Below are 27020 nucleotides of genomic sequence, written 5' to 3' on the forward strand. Positions count from 1 at the left end.
CAAGTAGCCTGCCCTCTTCTTTGCGGACGCTAACGGGGAGTCGCGAGGGCATGCCGCCTCGCGTCCTGTAAAAACGCAGCGACGCACGTCAGCGCAGTGCGTAGGGAAGGGTTAGCGGTTATCTAGGGTTAGCGGTTAGCGCAGATCTGTGTGCTGCGTGATTGGGTCCTTCGGTGTGTGAAGTCAGGCTGCTGGCTTTATTCAGTCTCCCAGTACCGGTCCCGTTCTGCACATTAGCATCTGCTGCATTGCATTGTCAGCTCAGTTTCATTTGGAAACCAAATATGTTGAGAATATATTTAGATTAAATATATCGTGCAGATATATTTTTAGATACTGCGAAACTTCACAATTTAAGAGCGAATATACAAATTGCCTCCACTTCCAGGTATCACAACATACAAAAAAAAAACACTGAAAAAATATGTTTGTCATTCTATTATACATATATACATATACTAATACATAACTAATATATTTCATTATATATATAATGAAAAATATTAGTTATTGTAGTTTGTAAAAATGTCCAAACTGGAGACAATAATGAAATGTCAAAAGTACAGCTTTTCTCTGTGTCTTTGATTTCAGCACTACCATAATATCAAACCATCACAAAACATCACCCATATCATCAAATAGCACAGATACCATCAGAACTGACAGTCAAAAGAAAAATAATAATCATAATATACAAACACACAGCGGCAGTGGGGGGAAATGTAAGCACTGATCTGAAGTTAGTTCACAGAGCATTGGGTCTCCATGTTTATCCAGTATGGCTGGTGTGCACTGTAACAGATTCTGTTAGTGCCTGGAATTCTGCAGAAGGAATATGACTCCACTCTTCCATAAGAAAGCCAATCAGCTTACGGCTAGCTGAAGGAAGTGGAACACAGGTCAGTCTTTGGTCCACAACATCTCAAAGATACTTGACTGAATTCAGATGGCTTATGGGCTACCTCAGTGCAGGGGGTCCCCAACCCTGGTCCTGGAGAGCTGCAGGGTCTGCTACTTGTGTTTTCACCTTAAAATCCATCTCCAGTTCAGACCCAAGAAACCAGATAAGATTGGTTAACTGTATAAAACTCTGTTTTAACTAATACATTACTTACTCAGTTCCAATGAAAATCAGCAGACCCTCTGGCCCTCCATGACCAGGGATAGGAACCCCTGCCTCAGTATCGTGCACCTCAAGCCATTAACTAACCCTGCTCTGCGGATGGGGGTAATGTGGGTGCAATGTGACGCTGAAGGACGGCCCACTGTGCGGGAAATAATTGACTTAACATGAGATGAAAACCATCACTCAGTACAATTACATAACAGCTCCCACTGACCTTGCCTTGTAAGGGCGTGAGTGCAGCCAAACCGCGCAGGAAAATGTGCCGCACTGCATCATGGGGCCAGCAGAACCCTTCACTGCTGGAACCCTGCACTCGGGATCAGTGGCGGCCGCTGAGCTGAGAACTGACAGGGCGGAAAACTTCCCCTTAAACCGATTATCGTTCTCGACTTCTCTTCAGTCATTTTCCTTGCTTGACAAGACAGCGATTAATTCACAAATTACTCAATACAATCAGAGACAGCCAGTTCTCCTCAATTAGGCTATTATGCGATTAATAAAATTGTGCATATTTTATCAAAATTTAATTTAATACATTAAATTGTGGATACATACGGTTCCTTCTCTGAACTCATACTCCGAGAATATTTATGGCAAAATTTCTGATTTTGTCACTTGAAGGATCCTGAAGAGCACGTTTCATTGGATGGCCTTAATTGCAGCTTGTGCTGAAAGCTAGCGTGGGTGTAATATCTTTTTTTAATCTTTCCTTTTTTAACAGGGTGGTGTATCTTTTTTCCTTAAGAATACTTTGTGATTAAAACAGATTTTTCTAAATTGAATTAATCATTTAATATCCCCAACACCACGTGAAGGAACAGTGTGTTTACCTGCCAACTGATTTTTCAGATCTTTGGTCCACTTGTTATGAAAAATTGATGAAAATAGGCTGAGACCAATGATCGGTTTAAAGGGAAGTTTTCCAACCCGTCTATTTCCAGCTCACCAGCCATCACTGCTCAGGAGTTTTTTTTAATTTTTTTTTTTAAGTTGGCAGTTTAAAAAAAATGGAGGCTCTCCTCTGTTTGTGGGATGATTCCCATTTGATCCCTGAACCGCAGTCCATAGCTCTGGACTTTGGCTGGGCTTGGGTTCAGTCGATCTGCAGCTACTCACCTGTTTTGGCCTTGCAGTTCGAAGCTGTGCATGGAGTGTGAATCAAGTAATACCAATTGTAAGTATGAACTAATTAACATCCACTGTAAGTATGAACTAATTAATATCCACTGTAAGTATGAACTAATTAATATCTACTGTAAGTACGAACTACGTAATACCCACAGTAAGTCACTAGAAGTAACATGTTTTGGTCAAACCTTGATGTGTTGGTCAAACCTTGATTTTATAGCCATTTTTGTCCATAAATGGCATAAGAAAACAGAAATTCAATAAAAATACAAAACGACAGCCAGTTAATGGTGCCACCATTATCTGCTAGCGTTGGACCAAATGGCTATAAAATCTACAGGGACTGGCAAAAACTCAGCAAACTCTGCATTTTTATTATGGAGGATAACTTACTTTCCATATGTGGTCATTTTCATGCTTTGATTCATTAACATGAATTCACATTGTTGCATTATTTTGACATTATCAATTTGCATTACTGCTAAACTATCATCGAAAGATAATACTCCAGAAAATAATGAATGCTAAACTATACCTGACAATAAATAAAGAAATAAATAGTGTAAACTATTCCTAATACGTGAACTATTTGGTTAAAATATTTCCCTAATAGGAAAGGCCAATCTTGGAAACGCTTTCTTAGTAATGTAGCTACTTAGTAGCTCTGTATGGGGAAGTACAGGTATGTGTTGCTTCTCTATTTTGCAAGCCGTCTTGCTATACTGCCAAAATTAATTTAACTCAGTGAGTGGTAAGGAGAGGGTTAAATAATCTGAAATGTTATGTCCTGTTATATTCACTCTTTCAGGTTCCCCCCAGGCACTCCAATATTTTTCCTTCTTTTATCAGTTTGGGAAGTGCTAATAAAATCCTGACAGTATGTCAAAATCATGAAATGTGGCGACATTTTACATAAGCCGTGGGCTACAGCTGATGCATTAGGAATGATTTTGAATATTTGAATACTGTTATACACCATTACAGTAGCTCTTCAGTCTTACACAGTACTGTACTGTTGCTTTTTTTCCCCTGTTAGGGGTTTGCTTGGACCCCTTCATTACAGCTTGCAGCTATACTCTCAGAAATTCGTGAAACTAAAAGTTCACAAAAAAACAACAGTTTTCAACAAACGTAAATATTTTTAATGTACACTTGTAACACACGCCAGACTCACATTTCTTTTAGCTTTTCCACCCTGAATCAATCACAATGAAAGAAACGTATATATAGCACTTCTGTTTTCTGTAACGAATGCACTTGAACCACCGATAATCATTTCACCTTGAAAATACAGGTGGAACTGCACAGAAATCACCGCTGCCTGCAGCTCCTTTCCCTCCAGAATCACCTGGGGTTTATTTTCCCGTTCATCCGAGTCCATCTCCTTCTACTCCAGATGGAGGCGGATCATTTTTTAACCGAAAAAAGGCTTTTCATTCCTATTGATCAGCTTAAATCCCCCAGTGTGGCAGCAGAACCAAACCACACTGAAAACTGTAAAAAATAAAAAAAAAATAAAAAAATCCCCTCCAGTATTCCTGAGATAATATCCCATGGTAAGGTATGGAGTGCTGGGTCTCAGTCTTCCTCAGTTTTAGTGGAGCCAGCGTGGTTCCAGCCGCTCATTACGCAAAACCGAGTCATAAAATCAGTGCTGCAGGTAGTGCAAGTAGAATATCTTTTAGTCGTATACAGTCTACGTTGAGGCGTGTTATCCAAGACCTGACTTCAAGCCGAGATGTTCTGACAGTGGTTGACCTCACCAGAGCTGCACCAGAGCCCCTCTGTTACTGTAAGCACAGCGCACTGGAAGCTCAGGCTGGGGCCTGTATTCACAAAGCACTGATCTAGGATCAGTTTTCTGCTGACCGTATCCTGACCTCACCCGTTATGAGCTAAAAGGCAGAACTGATCCTAGATCAGCGGGTCTACTCTGAGATGCTTTATGAATACAGGGCCTGGTCACTGTGGCAGGAGGGGAACCGGGGCAGGTTTCTGTAGTATCGACCGCAGCAAGGCCAGAGGGTTGAGGTCAAAGTGCGTTCAGGCCCTGAACAAACCTCGTTCAGAAACAGACATGGTCTTGTGTTTGCGGTACGAGAAACATAATGCCATACTTCCACGGTCTGGACAGGCTAAAGGAGTAAGGACAGGGAACTGTTTTACTATCAACAGTGGTCCTGTAGCTCAGTCTTATAGATGCACAAACAGCAGCTTAATCAAAAAGAAAACAATGTTATAATTTTATTTAATCTCTCCTATATTTAATCCAGTAAATCAGAATTGGCCCCAGAAAACAACAGTGGGACCCACAGGGAGTGTACTTTAGGTGTAACTCTAATACAGCTGTGTGTGTGCCAGAAGTAACAGACCCAGTGTAAGTTAAGCTATGAGATCATATTAGAGAGCAGCAATGATTACTCAGCCACTTCCTCCAGAAATGGAATGGCTTCGATGATGTCACAGGGCAGCGACCCAATCAGCATCTTCACGGCCACCGTTGCAGGAGACCCTGCCATTCAGTGTAATAATGCCATAAACACACATATTAATTACACGGTTAACGACAAACAAAACTAGTACAGATAACCTCTGAAAAAAAATGGGAGCTTTCCGATGCCGATACACAAAAAACCGCGAATGGGAGAAGGGCGCGGGTCTTCCGTATTTAAAACGAAGAGAACGGTAGAATATTGACAATGACCCAACCGCGCAACCCAACCGCGCGGGCCTGGTCCCGCGGCAGCAGCTGCCCGGTATTTTCAGTCGCCAGCAGCGTTTGGGTAAGAAGGCGGTGGCCGGGAGCGGTGACAACCCCCACCCCCCCCCCGAGCCACCTGCCCCTTGCCCCCACCCCCGCCCCAGGGACGGTTTCAGATGGAGCGGCCCTGTCTTCACCTCGAGAACCCGATAAATTTAGCCCTGCTTAGCGGCCGCGGATAAAACGATCGGTTCCTCAAGAGCACCACTCCGTGCCACGTGGCAGGGAGCCTCGTCGCCCGGGGAACCGGATCTGCGGCCTGGGACGGGGGCCACGGAGCTCAGGGGGCGGGAGAGAAGGGCCCTGGAGCCCAGACAGCGCGCCTCCGGGGGCTGGGGTCGGCGGTTTGGCGGCTTGGAGCGGACACAGCCCACACGAGGGGCCTCGTCTTAGGGTTTCCCCTCAACAAAACCGCTCCCACAATGCACTGCTCTCCTCCCAGTTCACCTCTCTGCAGACAGAAGAGGTAGCCAAATATTTTAGAACCACAACCCACGAGCGAACGCGCTCTGTGTCATTAAACTCCAGTCCTGGACGGCCGGAGTGTCTGCGGGTTTCTCTGTGGTGTCCTTTCAATCAGCAGCCAATTAAAACCTTGAGAGCAAAGTGTGCGGACTCTTAGCCAGTCCCCCGTCTTAAATCTATCGCCTCTGCTCAGAGGCACACACTGAACACCAGCTGACGGACACTGTGACCTTCTAGGACTGGACTTGGACACCTGTGCTCTGAAACTAGTGCAGTGTACAAATCTGAGATGTGAAAGTCAATGGAATGTGTATGATAGACAGCACCTTAGTTTTGATTCGCCCGACCCTCAACAACCCCCCCAACCCCCCCATCCTTGGCCCACAGCTTGGGACGTCCTGCTCTATAGAGGTACGATGCTCCACCTTCACTAAACGTAATGCACAGAAGGAGAGGCTCTGCAGGGTACGGTTGAACCCCTCTGTTTTTTGGAGAGCCGATTCTTTAGATCACAGGTCTTTGACTATCACCCAATAGCAGAATGTACATTTGGACCCATGTATCCATGGGTCCAAATGGGGCATTATAGTACATTTCTCCTTATCCTTATGAAATAACCTGAGCGCATTCCAGTGTGAGAGAACATTTGGTCACTAAGGCCCACTAAATGGGTTCAAACAGGAATGGTATAGCATAGTATGTGTTCAGACTTACAAAACTGAGATTCTATTGGGGTGGTTTTCAACCATTTTAACTATGCTGGTGAAAAGTTCTGAATATCTATAGAATCCTCAACAGTTAATTATTGCACTTAGCAGGTAACTTAGTCCAGTTGACAAGCCAAATTGGCTTTGGATAAACATGGATAAACTGACAAAATGGAAAAGAGGAAAATTCACAGACAAAAAATCCATGAATGCTAACACTGAAAAGCTAACAAAGCTAACATGCTAGCTGGCTGATGTCTGAATCCAGGCACATAACACTTGTTAGCTTGATGCTAACAAATGTTTGCTTGCATAGAATTCTGCTCCCTTGAGTGCTGGGATGTACTTCCTTCTGTAACATAAAATTCCTGCTTCGTAATTTATTAGGCTTGCTTCGCGGTGAAGCATTATGGTTTAATTTCTATATCAAGTGTTCTAGGTGAGAGACAAACCCAGGATTTGTGGCAGCAGCCATTGAACAGTAATGCCAATGTTCTGTTACAACATTTGTAAGAGATTTGTCAAACTTGGTTGCATAGAGTGGATAGGTCCTAAATGCCCATAAAAGACATTTTAAACATGTCTTTGTCCACGGATAACATGAAGCAAAATGAAAGCTCTAGCAGTGGTCAGTGTTATACTTCATCGTTACGAACTTTTAGACTCAAGCTAAGAATAATAACGAAAATTGGTTCTCGTCGCAGTCTGTCCGTTTCGCGGATGAAACGGAATCCCTTTCGCCGCGTTAAAAAAAAATGTCCTTCGGCGATGGTCGGGAGACTCGCCTCCCGACTGGCTCACGTCGTTTCCGCGGGCTCTGTGACGTCGCCGGTCAGCCCCTCCCCGAGGATCTCCTTCACTTGAGCCATGGACTCGGCCTGGCGGATCAACTCCAGCTTCACCTGAGGGAGAGACCGGAACAGCGCCGGAGAGAGACCGCGCAGAGGAGACGGGTGAGACAGGAGCCCGACGCCGCGTTAACACACGGGTACGTCGCGCCACTGCATCATTACGTTACATTTATTTGGCAGACGCTTTCATCCATTACATTACATTACATTACATTACATTACATTACAGGCATTTAGCAGACGCTCTTATCCAGAGCGACTTACACAACTTTTACACAGCATTTTACATTGTATCCATTTATACAGCTGGATATATACTGAAGCAATTTCGGTTAAGTACCTTGCTCAAGGGTACAACGGCAGTGCCCTATCCGGGAATCGAACCTGCGACCTTTCGGTTACAAGCCCAGTTCCTTACCCACTGTGCTACACTCCGTCCAAAGCGACGTACAGTAAGTGCATATCAAAGGTCATTGGAACAACTACAAAACACAGGTCCGATAAGGTACAATACTCATTATGTAACAGTTATTCATACCTATGAACACATTAAAGTCCAGTTCACACAGTGAACATTACTCTGACCTAACCTATGCTAAGTCAAACTAGGAGGCATTACAAGCAACAAAATCAAGAGAATGATACATTACATTACATTACATTACAGGCATTTGGCAGACGCTACAAGGCACAATAAGTGCTGGATGGAGGTACGTGTGTAGCATGAAAGAGGCGGGCATCACAGCAACGACAGCAGTGTCACATTATAGCCATGTGTGTCACAGCAGGCCAATACTCAGGCTAAAAGGCTGGATTCGGGTGTAGATTTTGGGTGAATTGGGGTACGTGAAACAGCCCCCTGTAAAGGAGGTGCGGGGTGCCCCCACGTACCTGCAGCGACTGCGACAGCTGCACGAAGTCCCTCTGCACGGCCTGGCTGGTGTCCACCTGACTGCGCAGACTGATGACCTGACTGCGCAGCTCCAGGCACTGCTGCTGCAGGGCGGACTGTGGGAGGGGCCGAGAGAGTGGGACGGGGGGGGGGGGGGCAGGTCATTTAAATACCCAAACACTGCCCCTACGGAAGGGGTTTCACGAGCCCATTAAGGACCTGACAATCATTATCTGTCAATCGCTTGTTTGAACCAATTGAAAATTTTCATCGAAACAGCACAACAAACTGTCACTGTTAACATATGAAAGCTCCTCCTACTTTTCAGGAAACCTTCTCTCATTACTACTGAAAAACGCATCCTTTTACTGTGGCTCTGAAAGAAAGATTTAAAAAAGGGATAATTCACTCTGACATGGACTGTACTGTACTTAACTGTACTGCCATTCAGCAGTTGATACTGACCAGAGTGAATTAGAATAACACTCCTGCGGACGAGCACAGTAAACCAACCTTCTCATTGCTCTGCGCCTTACAGTCTTGGTGCAGGTGAGACATCGCCACCCGCAGGCCCGCGAGTTCAGTGCGACAGGCCTGCAACTCGTTTTGCAGCTGTAAGGAACGAGAGAGAGAGGGAGAATTCACGCGAGGTACAGAACGCACACATTCCTAAAACACCTGTATAAACAAACATGCGCGTGCACATACAAGCGCAGGCGCACGGTCAATTCTGAACTCAACAGAAACAGCAAGTCGAGACACAGACACAAGCACCGAGCTGGTTTCACCCGTATTGAACCTTCCTGTTAATCGCACACAATGTTGAACACAAAGGGGTTTGAATACCTTCTCGTTGTGGCTCTGTATGCGGTCCGTCTCTGTCTTCAGACTGGACAGCTGAACTAAACGGTCAGAGGTCAGAATTTCATTAGGTCAGAATTCTCATACGAAAGTTTTATAAATTTAATTATTTTATCATTTCATTTTATTAATATCTTTAGACTTACCCTCCAAAACCTCTGTGGTTGGGGAGGTGTAGGAAACCAAAAGGAAGAGAAACAGGTTGTTAGATTCTAGCAGGTTAAAGCAGTTGATTCCTCAGCTACCTCACCTAGTTACTTTGATCTTAATTGGTTGCCGATTTTCCGGTGAAAACAAATATCAGCCACCATGTGCAAAAGGGAATAATACTGGCTTATTGTAACTGACAGAGCTCTACATTATAGAAGCACTGACAGAGCTCTACATTACAGCAGCACTGACAGAGCTCTACATTACAGCAGCACTGACAGAGCCCTACATTACAGCAGCACTGACAGAGCCCTACATTACAGCAGAACTGACAGCCCTACATTACAGCAGCACTGACAGAGCCCTACATTACAGCAGCACTGACAGAGCTCTACATTACAGCAGCACTGACAGAGCTCTACATTACAGCAGCACTGACAGCCCTATATTACAGCAGAACTGACAGCCCTACATTACAGCAGCACTGACAGAGCACTACATTACAGCAGCACTGCCAGAGCTCTACATTACAGCAGCACTGACAGAGCTCTACATTACAGCAGCACAGACAGAGCTCTACATTACAGCAGCACTGACAGCCCTACATTACAGCAGCACTGACAGCCCTATATTACAGCACCACTGACAGAGCACTACAGTAGCAGACAGACAGACAGACAGACCGCTCTCCTCCGTCCGTGTCTCCAGCTGCTCCTTCAAGTTGACGATCTCAATCCGCAGCCTCTCCTCACAGTGCGCCCCCTACAGACACAATAGAAGAATAATCTGATGCATGCAACTGTGTCTATGTCTCAGTCCTTTATTTATTCTTGCTTTTTCCACTGTTTCTCCCCAGTTTGGAATGGCCAATCACACTCACACACAAACACATGCACACACACACGCCCACACGCTCACACACACACACACACACAGGGGGCAGTATACCTGCAGATTTGGGCTGAGGAATGCCAGGGGGTCTTCCTCTCCCTCTTCCTGCTTGTCTCCTCCTCTCAGCCTGGATAGCTCAGTGCACATCTTCTTCTGGGAGAGAGAGAGCTCGGCCTGGAGAGGGGCAGGAGTCAAAATACAGACCCTGCCTCTTACACATTTGACCACACCCCGAACACTTTAACCACACCTCTTCCCTACCTTCCCCTGATCCACAGAGCGTGGAGAGAAACTTAACTTATTCAATCAGGGAGCACTTTAGCTCAGTGAAATGGATGGATGGAGGGAGGAAGAGAGGAAAGACAGGAGAGAGAGGGGGACAGGGCGCTACTTCAGAGCATATGGGCGGGGCACCCATAGAGTTGGCACAAACCCTTTCCCGACTCTTAAGATCAAAGACACAGGACATCCTTTCCATTGTTCCGTCCAGCCTACTCCAGGATTGGATCAGCAAGCTATCACTCACCAGCCGGCTCTGCACGGTGTTCTGTGATTGGCTGAGGGACTGCTGCAGATCCTGAAGCAGGGCCTCTGAGGTCTGAACCTGAGACTGTAGGACTGAGACCTGTGTGAGAGAAGAGATGGGGTGAGGGAGACGGAGGGAAGGAGGGAGTGAAATGGAAGGATAAGTGGTCCGTACGGACCTGTCTCTGGGTGTCGGCAGTGTAGGAGGCCAGTTCTTTCTCCAGGTCTGCCCTCTCCTCTCTCAGACGGGCCAACTCTCCCTGCAGCTCAGACACCTGAAACAGAGCGGAGACCCATCTGAGCACGTGCAGAGCAGAGACCCATCTGAGCATGAGCAGGACAGGCAGCCACCTGAGCATGTGCAGAACAGGCAGCCATCTGAGCATGTGCAGAGCAGAGACCCGTCTAAGCACGTGCAGAGCATGCACCCATCTGAGCACGTGCAAAGCAGGCAGCCGTATTTCATTTTCAAGCCCTGTCCAAACAAGAATAAAGCTAGCCTAATGAGGACTAAGCTACGAGACCAACTCCGTACCCATTATACTACACTGCTGCCACGGCGCGGTCGGAGGAACGCTACCTGTGCGTGCAGGGCGTCCCAGTCGGAGTGGGTGATCAGCCGGTGCCCGGGCGGGGGCAGGTAGATGGCCTCGGGCACCAGCGTCCCCGTGGAGAGGAGCGAGGCGGTGTCCTCCTGGGGGGGCGGGCGGCGGGGCAGCGAGGGCGTGTCCAGGGAGAAGGAGGAGAGCGAGGAGGTGTCGCAGTGCTGCGAGAAGTAGCCCTCCACCAGCAGGCTCCCGCCCTCGCTCTCCGCCCCCTCGCCGTCCAGCCCCTCCCCCCGCGCCTCCAGCTCGCCGGGCTCGCCGTCAGGCCCCTCCCCCGCTCCGCCCGCCTCCCTGTCCGTCTGCCCCCCTCCCCGGGGCCCCTCCTTCAGGGCGGGGTCTCCGTCACTCCTCCCCTTCGGCGAGCGGCCCTGTGAGCAACAGAATGAGGCAGGGAGAGAGAGAAAAGGGAGGGAAGGAGAAAAGGGTGACTCACATTTTAAAGCTTAACATAAACTTTACATGCTAGCCTTTGAACCGGAAAGATCTCCTTTCTTCCCATAATCCCCCACGAATGCTCTGCTCAAGGGAGCAGGACGCCTTGTTATTCCTACAGTAGCTTAAAGTACCATACATGGTACAGGCTTTTCCTGTCATGCTCGTTTCCTACTGAATAATTTGCATGTTCGTTTTTGGGGTGCAAGCACTCTATATTTACATCTAGGCTAACAACTTACTTTTCTAGCCAGTCCTATGAGTGGCTGATATAAACCATAGAGTGTCTGCTAGCCGGAGCTGCTGTTACCAGATCGTGCATGGAGTCTCAGTGGTAAGAGGAGCCAGTCACGGTGTGGTGGTGACTGTCTCAGGGCTGCACCTCATGACTGTTGGCCCTTCACCTTTGTTCCTCCAGCTGCGATGCCATAGATTGATTCTCCGTCTCGTTTTTCCTGATTGCACACAGGCACCTCTATTTCTCCTACATTCTGAGCTGCCTAATGATCATACTTTTTTTCCCCGCTCTTTTTTCCCCTTGCTTTGGGGCAGCGACCTGGAGCAGTAGCCATAAACACCGGCTGAGCACCCTCCTCCAGACGCAGCGGGGCCAGCTCCAGCTCCGCGCCCGTCCACTGCCCGACAGCTCCACCCGTTCACCTTCCAACTCGTCTCTCGTCATGAATACGGTCATCCTTGCCCCGCTTCAATTACTCGTTGTCACTGACATTTATGTACCGTCATTTTTCTGTTTGTTATGCATGCATTGTGTAAACAGCCCTTTTCCAATTAACCAGTGCCAGCCAGTGGCAGATAGGCTCCCCCCTCTGAGTCAGGTTCTGCTAATGGTATCTTCCTGTTACTAGTCAGGGAGTTTTTCCTTGCCACTGCTGCCCTGGGTGCACTCTTGTGTGGGTCTGGACCGGCTCTCTGTAAAGCTGCATTCTGACAATGGGATTTTTTAAAGAGACACCTGAAGGTTTCAGGTTCGATTCCCAGCTAGGACACTGCCGCTCTACCCTTGAGAAAGGGACCTGAACTGCTTCAGTGCATTACATTACAGGCATTTAGCAGACGCTCTTATCCAGAGCGACTTACACAACTTTTTACATAGTTTTTGCATTGCATCCATTTATACAGCTGGATTTAAACTGAAGCAATGCAGGTTAAGTACTTTGCTCAAGGGTACAATGGCAGTGTCCTACCTAGGTATCAAACTTGTAACCTTTAGGTTACAAGACCAGCTCCTTACCATTACACTACACTGCCGCCTAACATATAAAAATAAGTATAAAAGTAGAACGTATTTTAAGCATAAAAATCAATACTATGTAACAATGCAAAAGTTGCGTAAGTCACACTGGATAAGTCGCAGTATACATGGCTGTAATGTCATGTAACCATCGACTGACTGCAGTACACCAAGAGGGTGTACATTGCACTGTCTGCAGGCGGTAGCGCATTCGTATTAGCACTACTCCAGAGAGTAACCCAGAGAAGAGAGAGTCCACACACGTAGAGGAGGAAGGAGAAACCGGAAGACTGAAATTCCTAAAGGCTTGGACAGACCTTGCAGTCGATGGGTGTGCTGGCTCCGCCCCTCCTCCACTGAGCGCGCTCAGACTGCAGCATTGAAATCCTCCCTTCGTACTGAGACGCGGTCGCTGAGGGAGGGAGAGCAAACAGTGAGCGGCCTGGAGGTGCAGAGGCACAGTGCGCTGCAGATAAGGGCCAGGCATGGTAGCACACTGCAGAGACTACAAACAGGGAGGCCGAATAATCCTGCATGCGTGTGAGAGATACAGGAATTAACACGAGGTGTAGAAATTCAATAATGCAATGCAGATTTATGAGAAACGTGTGAGAACTGCGCAGTTTATATCAAACAACAGACATTATCAATAATGTCATGAGCAATGACAATAAAACAGGCAGACAAACAACATAATTCAAGGAATACAGGTGTTCCTGTAAGATCAGAAATTAATGTATCAACTGATATTTTTCAACACTGATGTAAAAGAAAGACAGGCTTCAGGGAGACAGAGGTGTACACAGTGGTGTATGGAGGGAGAGTTTATAACAAAAATGTAAGGTGTGTACACTAAACAGAAGTGAGAGGTTTATGTTGTGTTATATGTGATAGGGATCAGCTGGAGCCATGTAGCCAGTTACAGGGCGGTACAGCTCATGGGGGAACACTGAACACTGGACTGTGTTCAGTGTGACATGGGAAGTGTGCTAGAGGGGCGTATTCCCGACTGCACCAGAGGAAGTTCAGCTCCGGCTTTAAAATGTACCACTCCCCTCACGCCTGAATCCTGTTTATAGGAGGCCACCCTGCCACGCACCTCTCAAAGCTTCCTGCAGCGACTGGATCTCTTGATCGCATTGCTTCTGTAACTCCCCGAGTTCCTCCCGTTTGCTCATCTCGCATATTGTCGCCACGCCCTGCCAGTGCTCCAACTGTGCTCGGCAATCGGCTAGCTGGGCCTGCAGGCTGGCGACTGCCTCTGCGGGCGAAAAACAAGATTAATCGCTGAAGAGTCCTAAGTAAACACAATACAAATTGAACGCAAATATATGCATTTAAGACATAAGGGATGGTTTTTTATTTGAAATCGATACCATACTAATGGAACTGTGGGTTTTAACCAGACATAAGTAATGATCGCAACTAGACTGTTTTAGCTAACGTTAACTAAATATCCTACATTTTGATGACTCTCTCTTTCACTTCTTGATTTACGAATGACAACGGGATAACATTTCGAAAGCAAAGCGCAGTAAAACAACGAGAATAAGCAAGCATACATCCAGAATATATCTTTCCAAAGTTGTCATTGGATAAAATTGATTTTAAATGTTATTTTACCTGTTTCTTCTGAAGCATTTTGAGTTGCTTGCGTGTCTATCTGCTCCATGTTTCAAAAACATTCATTTGTTGTCCGCCTTAACGAATTTATATCTTCTTCTTCACATTCATCCGTTTCAAGATCCAAGAAAAAAGGGGTGGAAAAGACAGCAATTATACACTACTTATTTGATTAGTAAATCTTTCTTTTAAAAAGTTCAGGAAACTACTTTCCCCGGTGTCAGCCTACGGAAATTACGTAATTATCCTTCCTGAACTCTCAACCTTTGGAAGAGATCTACGTAGAGAACGGTCCCTCTTCCCTGAATGAAAATCCAACGTACCCATACTTTCATACGCTGCTAGAAAATCTCCTATTTGGCGATTGGTTGAGAGCTATAAACGATAATGAGATTAGTAAAATGCACGTACTGCGTAGATTACAGACCGATTTACATATCTGTTTGTAGCAGAGGTCGGAAGAAGGATATGTGTTTCAGGTTTTAAACTTTCATTTTCGTTGCATACATCTCGTGTTAGTTATTTAAATAAGCGGCTCATTTGACATTTTAGTAACCTTCTAAGCCTACGCAATATTATCCAACATAATATTTTTAAAAATTTTGTATTTCTATAATTAACTAAATTCAGTTATACACAGAACTGTTTGATCTTAATGGAACAAAACAACAGTAGTAACTTCAACTCACACCCCAATTCTATTTATGAACATACATTTTGGCCAAAAGAATAACAACGTTGATCAGAAAGTTGACATCAGGGTTATTAGGATTTGCATAATGAGAATTTAAGATCATTAACATGAAAAAGGTTGCATTTTGGTATCAAATGCATAATCATTTATGAATTTCAACCCAGAGTTTATTTGTGTGGCAACATGAAAACCTCTTTGCTCAGACATCCCTTTGGTAATAGGAATTTTTTTTTTTTAAAGCTTCCCCCCTTGTTGCTGACACTGAAGGGCAGTTCACAGAAGTCTGCCTCTTATCAGACCCCAAAAGAAAACAGACTGTTTACTGTGCTGATGGGGAGCCAGCAAGTGTGATAAAGAGACGGTTCTCAGCAGCAAAACATCCAATTGGACGGATGGACCTAGGTTCTCCATAATACAGTGCAATCATGTTTTGTATTGTTGGAAAGCCGACGCCATGGGGAACAAGTTGGTTTCTCAGCTACAAAGGTTAACCCGGTGTGATCTGCTTACGGGGATGGCGCCAGCATCTTTATTTGATGACTTTGGGTTTTTCCTTGTGTGTAAGGAGAGAAGTGCGATGGTTCAGGGAGACTCGTCAACACGGCCTCCTATGCATGACATGCGTATAGCTATTTCACGTTTTGTACCATTGTATATTGTGATTACTACTGAACACACTGAACAATAAACTGCATTCATTTTAACCTGGCATTCCTCATTGACTCTTAACACCGCACACCTAGCAGTTTTATGGTCCATACACATACACATAGAACTCAGGATATCTGCACCCCATAGTCACTTGCCTATACACTAGTGTTGTAGCAAGATATACAATTGTATTTATGCAGGCTGCGCAAGCCAAAGACATGTCAGCATCTACCAGGATAGATAGCGATCTGTATAGAGCCACACTACTGGCAGAAAGCAGTCTCCTCCATCTATGCATAATTGTTAGCACAGAGAAAAGGTCAGAAACACCATTTTGGAGACAGAAAATCAAGATAACATTAAATTAATCCCGTTCCAGTAGCACCGGATAAGACTACACGCATTTCTTCACCACTCAGATAGTTCCGCTATTTGGTTTGCGTAGGGGTTCCTACAGTTTGAGGTGACAAATTTTGGTTTCTTGCTGTTGGTGACCTCCATGCACCGTTTGGTGTATCTGAGGGGTTTCTTATGCAGCTTTGGTTCTGCTTGGACGCCATTTTCTTTTTGGTTTGGAATGGACTTTTTTTTCCTTTTCACGTGGTCCAAGCTAATGTTACTAAAGCCAAAGCCAAAATAAGATAATTTCATTTTGAAATGTGGGCCCTTACTGTTTCTCCATTTGTGCCCGCCCTGTGGTAATGAGGAGCAGTGTTGCATCTGTTCGCTGTGCTATCTCAAGCATGTGTTGAAATAACAAGAGGAGGCTCCTTTTATAGTTAAGGACCACTTATGTTCCTACACGGACTCTTGTGTCAGTCGGGTCTCTGTTTGCCAGTAAGCTGATGGTGAGTCTTTCAGAGAGGGCGTGGCTTAGGTAATGTGTCCAGGGTCAGACCAGGGGGAATTGTTTGAAGCCCAACTTCAAACTGTCACTTAGAAATCTTTGCCCATGTCAGCACATAATGAACATAAAAAATGAATATTTTCTTTTTCTTTTTTGTTCTTCAGACTGGATACAGTTCCCATTGAAGTAATCTGAAAAGCTGGTGAGAAAAATTCAGTTTGAATTCTATTTGATGTCATACCGACATCACAGTGCTGCAATAATTTAGAATTATACCTGTTTCTGTGGGGGTGGGCATGGGGGGTCCAACATTCGGTGCATTTTTAAAACTGTTTTTGTTTTCCTTATAACCCATCTATCGCTTGAAGCTGTTTAGAAGGGAGACTGAAGCAGGGCTTCGTGTCTGTGGACTATATGCTGCATCATTGCACGTGAACTGCATTGCTGATAAGTTGCCAAAGGCATGTGGTTGAAATGTGATATCGACTGGTTTTAAAACTACCGAAATTCAATCCAAAAGCAATCTGGAATAGTTTAGTGCTGCTTTGAAAATGTAACATTGGTACTTGTTCAGTTTTTGGTTTGGTGCTTTGGTTCGAGTGGAATATGATTTCTAGGACACCAAAATATAATTAACAATTATTGAATTTTTAAAAAACTTTTACTGTTCTTCCCTACATATATTTTTTATTATATATTCCCAGATGTGTGTTCATCTCCTCGTTGATTGGACAAACACTGCTGTGAGCGTGACCTCCTCTAAAAGCTTATTATCAGTATAAAGCCATTACATACCAAGGATACTATGTAACTATGTTACTATGTGACTGCTTTTACAACAAAGCACATGTAGTCAATCATACCACATTTATCACTCAATATTCACACACGCAGTTTAGTTAGCCAGGAATTGTGAAGCACCACTTCCAGCCATTTAATAACTTTTATTGCCATTATACTTTTAGGAACAAAGTCAAGTTCAGGTAAGAAATACAAGTACAGCCACATGTATCACATATCACAACCTGTCAAAAAAGACCAATTTCATGATTTAGTTCATTCCTTCGTGCCAGTAAACATTGTGCTATTGCGTTTAAAATACTTCTGTCTACATGAACAGGACACATGGTACAGTGGTTTTCAGTAAAAAATAAGTGCAGGTCTCCATAGTAACTGGGAGTTTTAATGAGGGAATCGAGAGGAGTGATATAGAAAAGGTGTTTTTAAGACCAAAAGGCCTCACTGGAAAGGACTACAACTTCACAACGACGCTGTGCTCCATGTATTCTCAGGCTTACAAGGACACAGTCACAGTACAAGTAAGAAATGTGCCTTTCTGAAGTAAACTATATTTTGACCCTATGACCTTCTGAAGCTGCGTCACCTTGACCAGTGTGATGGGGTAAGGCATCGGCAGGGACGCGTCCGTGAGACACGCTGGACTACAAGTCCCATGGTCCTCTCTGAGAGCAGGAATTTGTGCAGGTTAGTGGTTCCTCTAGTGCTGTGCTATTTCCCTCCACCACCCCGGGTCCTTCATTTCCTTCAGTCCATGTCGTGATCGGCCACGCTCTGACGGAGGTATTCTTCATACAGATTCTTCTGCAAAGGCGAAAAGCAAGCGTGAGCACACAGACAGACACAACACGCGAGCATGCTACCAGACAGACACACAGACAGCACTACGGACAACACTAAATAAATGTAACTACAGTGTACCCTGAACAATTTGAGGGTGGTGAAAGCACTCCCAGTTTGTTTCAGTTTGAGCCAGTCCACGTTTTACTGGGAACAGGTTACTTGCATTGGGTGGAAACTGCCAGTGGGTGGAATGCCAGCCTGCTTATAGTAAGACCTGGAACGGCTCAGATTGAAATCTGTCTCTGTAACAGTGAAATAGGAATGACTGAGTGTGGCCAGACTGTGTGCAGGAAGGAAGAGCTTCTCTACCGGACTTTACCTTCTTATTTTTCACCACCTCTTGAACGTACTCCAGCTTCTCCTGGAGCTGCCTCTTCTGTCGGCCGGAGAGAGTAGGCCTCGTGCTGGAAGGGGGGGGGGAGGGGGGGCACATTAACACTGAAGCTGTGGGCCCGCATCTTAAAACAGCACAGCGCTGGCTAACCCTGCTCCAGACCAGGAGAGCCACAGAGTGTGGCTGGTTTTCTGTTCTCACCTTAAAATCAGCAATCAGTTCAGACACAAGAAACCCAGGGGTGTTTTTTTTTTTTTTTCACAAAGCAGGATTGCCGAGTTAGCTGGATAACTGCACTAAAACCAGGAAACCCTCCCGAATACTGGTAAAAACTTAATTCACCGTGGCAGCTGACACAATTTCAAAATGCGAATACGCTAAAAATGACTGTTCTTACGGATTTACGCTCAGAACATTTTATTTTCAAGATTCATTTTTAATAAACGTGTATGAGTCTTATTTCAATTCTGACATTTCATTGGGCCCTTCTCTGCCTGTACACTCTTCTTGCAAAAAATATGAAAAAGATTTGATTTAAAAACGACGTGATTCATTGCATGCTGATGAACCCAGTGCTTTTTTCTGATGCTGTTCTCTTACCGAAAGAACAGCCGGGCGAGGAGGAGGAGGATGAAGGAGAGCAGGACGAGCCCCCCGGAGCAGTACAGCTGGTGCTGAACGGGGACGGACTCAAATGCCTTCACCACGGGAGACTGGAGGGTCAACACACCGGTTAGAGACCAATCTGACCAATCAAACACACGTGTCCGCACAAACCTGACCAATCATACACGCACACACTGTCCTAGAGCAGTGAATCCTGAAAATGATGCCCCACACAGTGAACAAACGCACGTTCAGTGAGACCCCCAACCCCCAGCCCTCGCCTATATACCCGTTTTTAACGCCGCCAAAAAACGACTACAGGTGCACTACAACTCAATGTTCCGTAGCAGGAATGCTAGCAGGCATGAATGCTGCGTTAATGCCAGAGGATCTTCTTCCCTCGTCCCAGGCGAGACTCACCAGGTAGAGGGACAGGGCTTCCGTGCCGTTCGGCCCCAGGGTCATGTCCAGCACCTCCTTGGAGAGGCTCCCCAGCACCAGGAACGCCAGCATCAGCAGCGGGACGCAGAAGCCCAGGAGGCCCAGAACGCAGCCTTTGCAGCGAGCGCGCCGGTTATCCATGCCGCTCTGCCTGAGACCAGAGGAGAGCAAACACGCTGACCGTATGTGACCACAGAGCAAACACGCTGACCGTATGTGACCACAGAGCAAACACACTGACCGTATGCGACCACAGAGCAAACACACTGACCGTATGCGACCACAGAGCAAACACACTGACCGTATGCGACCACAGAGCAAACACACTGACCGTATGCGACCACAGAGCAAACACACACTGACCGTACCCAACCGCAGACCAAGCACACGTTAAAGTACACTGACCACACCCAGCCGTACGCTGACCGTATGCGACCACAGAGCAAACACACTGACCGTATGCGACCACAGAGCAAACACGCTGACCGTATGCGACCACAGAGCAAACACGCTGACCGTATGCGACCACAGAGCAAACACACTGACCGTATGTGACCACAGAGCAAACACGCTGACCGTATGTGACCACAGAGCAAACACACTGACCGTATGTGACCACAGAGCAAACACACTGACCGTATGTGACCACAGAGCAAACACACTGACCGTATGCGACCACAGAGCAAACACACTGACCGTATGCGACCACAGAGCAAACACACTGACCGTATGCGACCACAGAGCAAACACACTGACCGTATGCGACCACAGAGCAAACACACTGACCGTATGCGACCACAGAGCAAACACACTGACCGTATGCGACCACAGAGCAAACACACTGACCGTATGTGACCACAGAGCAAACACACTGACCGTATGCGACCACAGAGCAAACACACTGACCGTATGCGACCACAGAGCAAACACACTGACCGTATGCGACCACAGAGCAAACACACTGACCGTATGCGACCACAGAGCAAACACACTGACCGTATGCGACCACAGAGCAAACACACTGACCGTATGCGACCACAGAGCAAACACACTGACCGTATGTGACCACAGAGCAAACACACTGACCGTATGCGACCACAGAGCAAACACACTGAGGTACACTGACCACACACTGACTGCACTCAACCGCAAAGTATAACCCAGTATAAAGGTCAGTGTTCAGTTTGTAATACCTGTTAGTGCTGAGGCTGTATTACCTGTCAGTGCTGAGTTAGTGAGTGCTGAGGTTGTATTACCTGTCAGTGCTGAGGCTGTATTACCTGTCAGTGCTGAGTTTCAGTGCTGAGGTTGTATTACCTGTCAGTGCTGAGTTAGTGAGTGCTGAGGTTGTATTACCTGTCAGTGCTGAGGCTGTATTACCTGTCAGTGCTGAGTTTCAGTGCTGAGGTTGTATTACCTGTCAGTGCTGAGTTAGTGAGTGCTGAGGTTGTATTACCTGTCAGTGCTGAGGCTGTATTACCTGTCAGTGCTGAGTTTCAGTGCTGAGGTTGTATTACCTGTCAGTGCTGAGTTAGTGAGTGCTGAGGTTGTATTACCTGTCAGTGCTGAGGCTGTATTACCTGTCAGTGCTGAGTTTCAGTGCTGAGGTTGTATTACCTGTCAGTGCTGAGTTAGTGAGTGCTGAGGTTGTATTACCTGTCAGTGCTGAGGCTGTATTACCTGTCAGTGCTGAGGCTGTACTACCTGTCAGTGCTGAGGCTGTACTACCTGTCAGTGCTGAGGCTGTATTACCTGTCAGCGCTGAGGCTGTACTACCTGTCAGTGCTGACGCTGTACTACCTGTCAGTGCTGAGGCTGTACTACCTGAATTACCTGTCAGTGCTGAGTTAGTGAGTGCTGAGGTTGTATTACCTGTCAGTGCTGAGTTTCAGTGCTGAGGTTGTATTACCTGTCAGTACTGAGGCTGAATTACCTGTCAGTGCTGAGTTAGTGAGTGCTGAGGTTGTATTACCTGTCAGTGCTGAGTTTGTCAGTGCTGTAGCTGTACTACTTGTCAGTGCTGAGTTACTCAGTGCTGAGGCTGTATTACCTGTCAGTGCTGAGGCTGTACTACCTGTCAGTGCTGAGGCTGTATTACCTGTCAGTGCTGAGGCTGTACTACCTGTCAGTGCTGAGGCTGTACTACCTGTCAGTGCTGAGGCTGTATTACCTGTCAGCGCTGAGGCTGTACTACCTGTCAGTGCTGACGCTGTACTACCTGTCAGTGCTGAGGCTGTACTACCTGTCAGTGCTGAGGCTGTATTACCTGTCAGTGCTGAGTTAGTCAGTGCTGAGGCTGTATTACCTGTCAGTGCTGAGTTTATCAGCGATGGCTTCGCTGATGAGCTCGCAGTCCTTCTCCAGAGAGTTGAGGGTGTTCTGTACGGTCTGGTTGATGGTCTTCTCTATGGTCCTGCACACCTCCTCAACCTGATTCACACAACGGCTTGGCTGTGGAACACAACACAATCAATCAGTGTAGAGTATTGCTACAGGTCATCCTGACCAATCATCTCAGCATAGTGTATCGCTACAGGTCATCCTGACCAATCATCTCAGTGCAAAGAGTATCGCTACAGGTCCCCCTGACCAATCATTACAGTGTACAGAGTATCGCTACAGATCCCCCTGACCAATCAACTCAGCGTAGAGTATCGCTACAGGTCATCCTGACCAATCATCTCAGCCCAAAGAGTATCGCTATAAGTCATCCTGTCCGTTTGCATTAGCACTAAATTATCTCTTCCGCAAATATACACTTTCTTGTGGATCCTTACATGTTTCCATGCATCTTACAGTAAATTAATGTCACAGAACTGGTAGGCAGGGTAATAAGACGTAAAAGTGTTTAGAGTTAAATCATTTCAAAGTGTATTTTACTCTGAGGGAGTAAATTTGATGAGTTAAATGAGTATGTGACTGTGTCTAATTATTGCTCATTATGAGCCCTACCTTGTTGGGGTTTGGGATGTAGATGGTCGGCATGTCGAACCCGCATTTGTTCAGTCCCGGCCTCTTGCACAGCTCCTGGACTATCTGCATCATCACCCTCTGGGAACACGGCGAGTAAAACACTGTTACATTGCTGCCACGCCCTCCCTCACCTGTCTGTCCCCCTCGCTGCCCCGCCCTCCCTCACCTGTCTGTCCCCCTCGCTGCCCCGCCCTCCCTCAGCTGTCTGACTGCCTCGCTGCCCCGCCCTCCCTCACCTGTCTGTCCGACTCGCTGCCCGCCTCATCCGCCTTGCTCAGGTAGAAGCGCAGTTTCTCGCCCTGGCACTCGTTCAGCATCTCCACGATGTTCAGGGTGCGTTTGCACAGCGCCTGGCCCATGGGGTCGAAGAAGACCAGAACCAGGTCGCACAGTTTACCTGCGGAAGGGGACATGGGCTCGTGAGAGAGAGAGACACACACACACACACACACACACACACACGCTAACAAGTCAAACTGTATGTTTAGAAGGGAAAGTGTAATGCATTTCCGTGCAAGTCATACTATGAAGGCTTTTTACCTTGAAAATATAAATATAAAATAGCCATGCTCAGCTAATGGCGGAGGGGTGAAGAAGCCGGCAGTGTAAAACAATGGCTTTTCCTCGATTGTGACAGCCATTGAAAAGACAACATATACAAATGAAAAACTGACACTACATATAGTGAGTGGGCACAGTTGAGGACAGAGGAAGAGATTTCTTCTGTTATAAACAGAGGACCACAGCAAGGCTAGAAATCCTGCATAGTATGCCTTTAAGGACAGCTGTTGACTGAATACAGGCCTCCATGCCTGTCTGCCATCCAAGCCAATACAGTCCACAGCAAAAGTGACAACCACAGCACAGGCACAGGTACAGGGTCAGTACTGAGCCACAGTATGGCCTATAGTCCACAGCACAGGTGAGAAGCACAGCACAGGTACATGGGACAGGGACAGGGATAGTACCGAGCCACAGTATGGCCTGATCCACATCGAAGGGGTACTTCATGTCACCGTCCACCAGCCCTGGCGTGTCCACAAAAGTCACCAGACTGAAGCGCTTCTGCCGGGAGGTGCAGATCTCAGTGCCCAGATACTCCGACACTCCTGAGAGAGCGACAGGGAGAGAGAGAGAGAGAGGGAGAGGGAGAGGGAGGGCGACGGAGAGGGTGAGAGAGAGAGAGGGAGGGAGAGAAAGAGAGGGAGGGCGACGGAGAGGGTGAGAGAGAGAGAGGGAGGGAGAGAAAGACAGGGACAGAGAGGGAGAAAATAAGAGAGTTGCTGTTATTGTAGTTATTATATATTGTTACAACTATGATTATTACTTAAAATTATTCTTTTGCATATTATTTATATGAATGCTTTGGCAATTATTGCATTTGTATTTCATGCCAATAAAGCAACTTCAGTATGAATTTGAGAGAGATACACAGGAGACACATTTGATAGCTTTATATGAGAAACACAAATTGCCATGTTACTGAATTGCACAAAACAGGTTATGCCCTGCATTGAAGCAGGAAGGGTGGGTGAAAACGGACTGGTTGGTTCCTCACCCTTGAATTCCTGAAGAGGCCTGAAATGAGGGTAGAGGTGCAGAGTTGCATTCCCCTAAAGAATTAAGTACAGGAGAGGGAGAAGCTGTTGAAATTCATGTTATGTATATAATAATATAAAGATATATACATACATATCCATATAAATGTGCAGATCATTCTACATACCTGCATTATGCCCACTCACACATAAGCACACAATACTCGAATTAACGACATTACAATCTGAACAGTGTCACGGTCAAGACAGTAGGGATACTCAAATGTGGCCCTCGGGGCCAGTAGTGCTGCTGGTTTTCATTCCTGCCCTCCAATCAGGGACTGATTTAAACCTGGGAAACCAGGTGAGATTGATCTCAGGCCATTGAGTGGAAGAGAATAACAGCAGTATTACTGACCGAGCAGGCCACATTTGAGCATTCCTGGGGTACAGCTTTGCACATTAAACAGTTTTAATAACCAGTTTTCTTTTGCTGGACTATGCTCTGTGCTAATGTAGTCAGAGAACATTAGTCCGGCCTTACCGTGAGAGACTCTCTCTTGCGCCCACTGGTGACGAAACTGAAACCCTGCGTCTCAATGGCCACACCTGTTCGCTGTATGTGCTCCTCCACATACCTGCAGAGAGAGAGAGTATTTTAAATTCCTGTGGGTTGGATCAGCTCAGCGTGACGTAGTGTAAAGTTACAGATGAAACATTACCAGTTGATGAAGGAGCTCTTGCCAGCAGAGTGATTTCCCATGAGCATGACAGTGATTTTCTTCCTTGGTGGCAGTAGAGTTACCCCAACACTTTGAGCCAGAGAAATCAATCCTGGAACGAAGACACACACACGCGCGCGATCGCTCAGAAAGCTTAATTTAAAGAAATGCTTAACTATGTAAAATCGGTAAAGCTAAAACTAGTTTGTAAATTACATAAATTAACGTTACAATAGCTCAAATGTTGCTAGTTGGCTAACCGAACTAGTGAATTTGTAAAACACTGTCTGCAATGACTAAAGAGAGTATAATAGTTAACACTTAACGTGACAGTTTCATCTTATTCTCCTACACAGTAGCCTGATGCTATTGTATTAACTCGAAATACACAGACTAGACTACGTTATCGGATTATGCATTAGGATGCTACCTAGCCATATCGCTAATGTTAACTACTTAGCTAGCTGGCAACGAGAGAGAACAACTAATATTACCTATCCATATGACAATTTTAATATTTAAGAATTAAACAGCTTTCATATTTTGGCAGAAAAAAGGACAGATCAGCGAATACAAATGACGTTCCAGACTCACCACTATCGCTATCGATGTAAATTTGATGGCAGTCCCGCAAGATGCGCTCGTCGCATGAGACACCGCCAGACAACGAGTCGGCATTTGCGGCGCTTCGGCTCTTTATTTTACCAGACATGATTTCGTAGGCTATATGAAAAAGCACACGGAACCGAACGGCAGCGTATTTTAGATTGAAAGGAAACTATCCTGTTTCACGGAGATCCAGTAATTTCTAAAGTAAATTTGAACTAAATATGCAGCTCTCCACTCGCCGGAGTTCAAATCACCCCGGTCCGACGTATAACGGCGGCCACGTCACCCGAGTCCGTCGGTAATTCCTGAGGCTTTTGGGAAATGTAGTGTTTATGCAAAAGAAGAGTAATTACACCCCTTTTATTTATTTATTTGTTTTACCATTTCCGAATAGGCCTCGCTATGTTTTACTAGGCCTATAATTCTTGCACAGATTTAGTATACGTAGCATAGCCAAATCAAAACATAGCAAACTTCGTATAGCAAAATGAGCTTTCGAGACAATTATGAGAGGTAAAGTAAGAACTTTAAGAAATGCAGATCATTAAAAGCACAGAAAATAGAAACAACGGACTGAAACAACCCCGTAAAAAGAAGGAATTAAAACATTGCTTTCAATTTAAAAGCAAAATGGATAACATAACCAACATTAAAATTTTACATGATTTAATCTTTACTCTGAACTACAGCACATCATGCAGCCACCTTAGGCTATATGATATCACGCAATTCCGCTATGATGTGCACTTAATAAGGCCAGGATTGCTGAATTAGCGTTTGCGCAGTAATGAATTAGCATTAATCATTTTATTTTTTCAGGGCCAATATTTTGTTCAGCAATAAAATGGTGTATCTCACACGTCGTAGTCTAACTTCAAAATGATGGTGAATGATATCCTATTCTTCTCAACCTTCAGATGTCACAATAGGAGATGATTGTTGTGCCTGACTGTGTGCCGTCATGGTTAAGGAACAGAGCTTGTTACTGAAAGCCTTCTGTGGACCAACGCCAATCTAGTGCTGAACAGGGTACATAATCAAGCTTCAGTAAATCATCAGCTGTATTTTGACTAAATTCTCGGTATAGTACATGTGTGGGATTTGCCCAGCCAACACTTAATTTATCACCGAGCGTTATGCCAAAATTAAACGGCAATTTTAACGGATGTGCGTTTCCATAGAAGGACTTGACGTTGCGTTGTGTGACGCATCATAAAGACGCGCGCCTTATAGAGCTATCCAACTGAGCATTGAACATAACGCTGAGTGAGCGACAACTGCATCTGTAAATCTGCTAATAACAGTACACTAATATGAATAATCATCAGCACCTTCATCATTTCTATGCGGTGGACCTGTTTGTGAATGTCCAGTGAAAAAGCACTGAGCCAGTCACACTGTTAAACCCAGGCAGCAGAGACGAAGCATGGTGTGAGCAGGGATTACTGAATGTGGGACCTCAGTCTCCCACAGTCATGAAGTATCTGCTGCCAGGGTTCAGAGAACAGCAGCTATGATGTCCAGTATTCACAGCACAATGCTGGCAAGCAGTGTAGGTTCATGCAAGATAATTGGTCCATTCAACTGTCAATATGTTATATACTGGCAAAACTGTGGACCTGTGCTTTCTGGGACCGGATTTTACAGCAATAAAACTTTAAATTCAGTTGAAATCTTCTATGATTGAAGGCACTC

General features: G+C 45.8%; 2 protein-coding genes across 2 annotated transcripts; both read right to left on the bottom strand.

Annotated features, from left to right (window-relative positions):
• Positions 1 to 3373: 3373 nt before the first annotated feature.
• On the bottom strand, positions 3374 to 14579 carry rabep2 (rabaptin, RAB GTPase binding effector protein 2). The gene is made up of 13 exons (XM_035399015.1): positions 14270 to 14579; positions 13746 to 13907; positions 12964 to 13058; positions 10938 to 11330; positions 10537 to 10632; positions 10359 to 10457; positions 9890 to 10006; positions 9625 to 9703; positions 8938 to 8949; positions 8777 to 8832; positions 8444 to 8542; positions 7930 to 8046; positions 3374 to 7089 (listed from the first exon to the last, which is right to left on the bottom strand). The coding sequence occupies exons 1-13, from the start codon at positions 14316 to 14318 to the stop codon at positions 6985 to 6987; spliced, it is 1479 nt and encodes a 492-aa protein (XP_035254906.1). The 5' UTR covers positions 14319 to 14579; the 3' UTR covers positions 3374 to 6984.
• Positions 14580 to 17385: 2806 nt separating this feature from the next.
• Positions 17386 to 25428, bottom strand: si:ch211-11k18.4. Its single transcript, XM_035397799.1, has 12 exons — positions 25311 to 25428; positions 24717 to 24828; positions 24539 to 24632; positions 24015 to 24069; positions 23425 to 23565; positions 22693 to 22853; positions 22436 to 22534; positions 21789 to 21934; positions 19463 to 19634; positions 19037 to 19149; positions 18422 to 18506; positions 17386 to 18063 (listed from the first exon to the last, which is right to left on the bottom strand). Exons 1-12 carry the CDS (start codon positions 25426 to 25428, stop codon positions 18007 to 18009), a joined length of 1353 nt encoding a protein of 450 aa, XP_035253690.1. The 3' UTR covers positions 17386 to 18006.
• Positions 25429 to 27020: the final 1592 nt, after the last annotated feature.

Source organism: Anguilla anguilla, chromosome 17, assembly GCF_013347855.1.
Source record: "Anguilla anguilla isolate fAngAng1 chromosome 17, fAngAng1.pri, whole genome shotgun sequence".
Classification (NCBI taxonomy): Eukaryota; Metazoa; Chordata; class Actinopteri; order Anguilliformes; family Anguillidae; genus Anguilla; species Anguilla anguilla.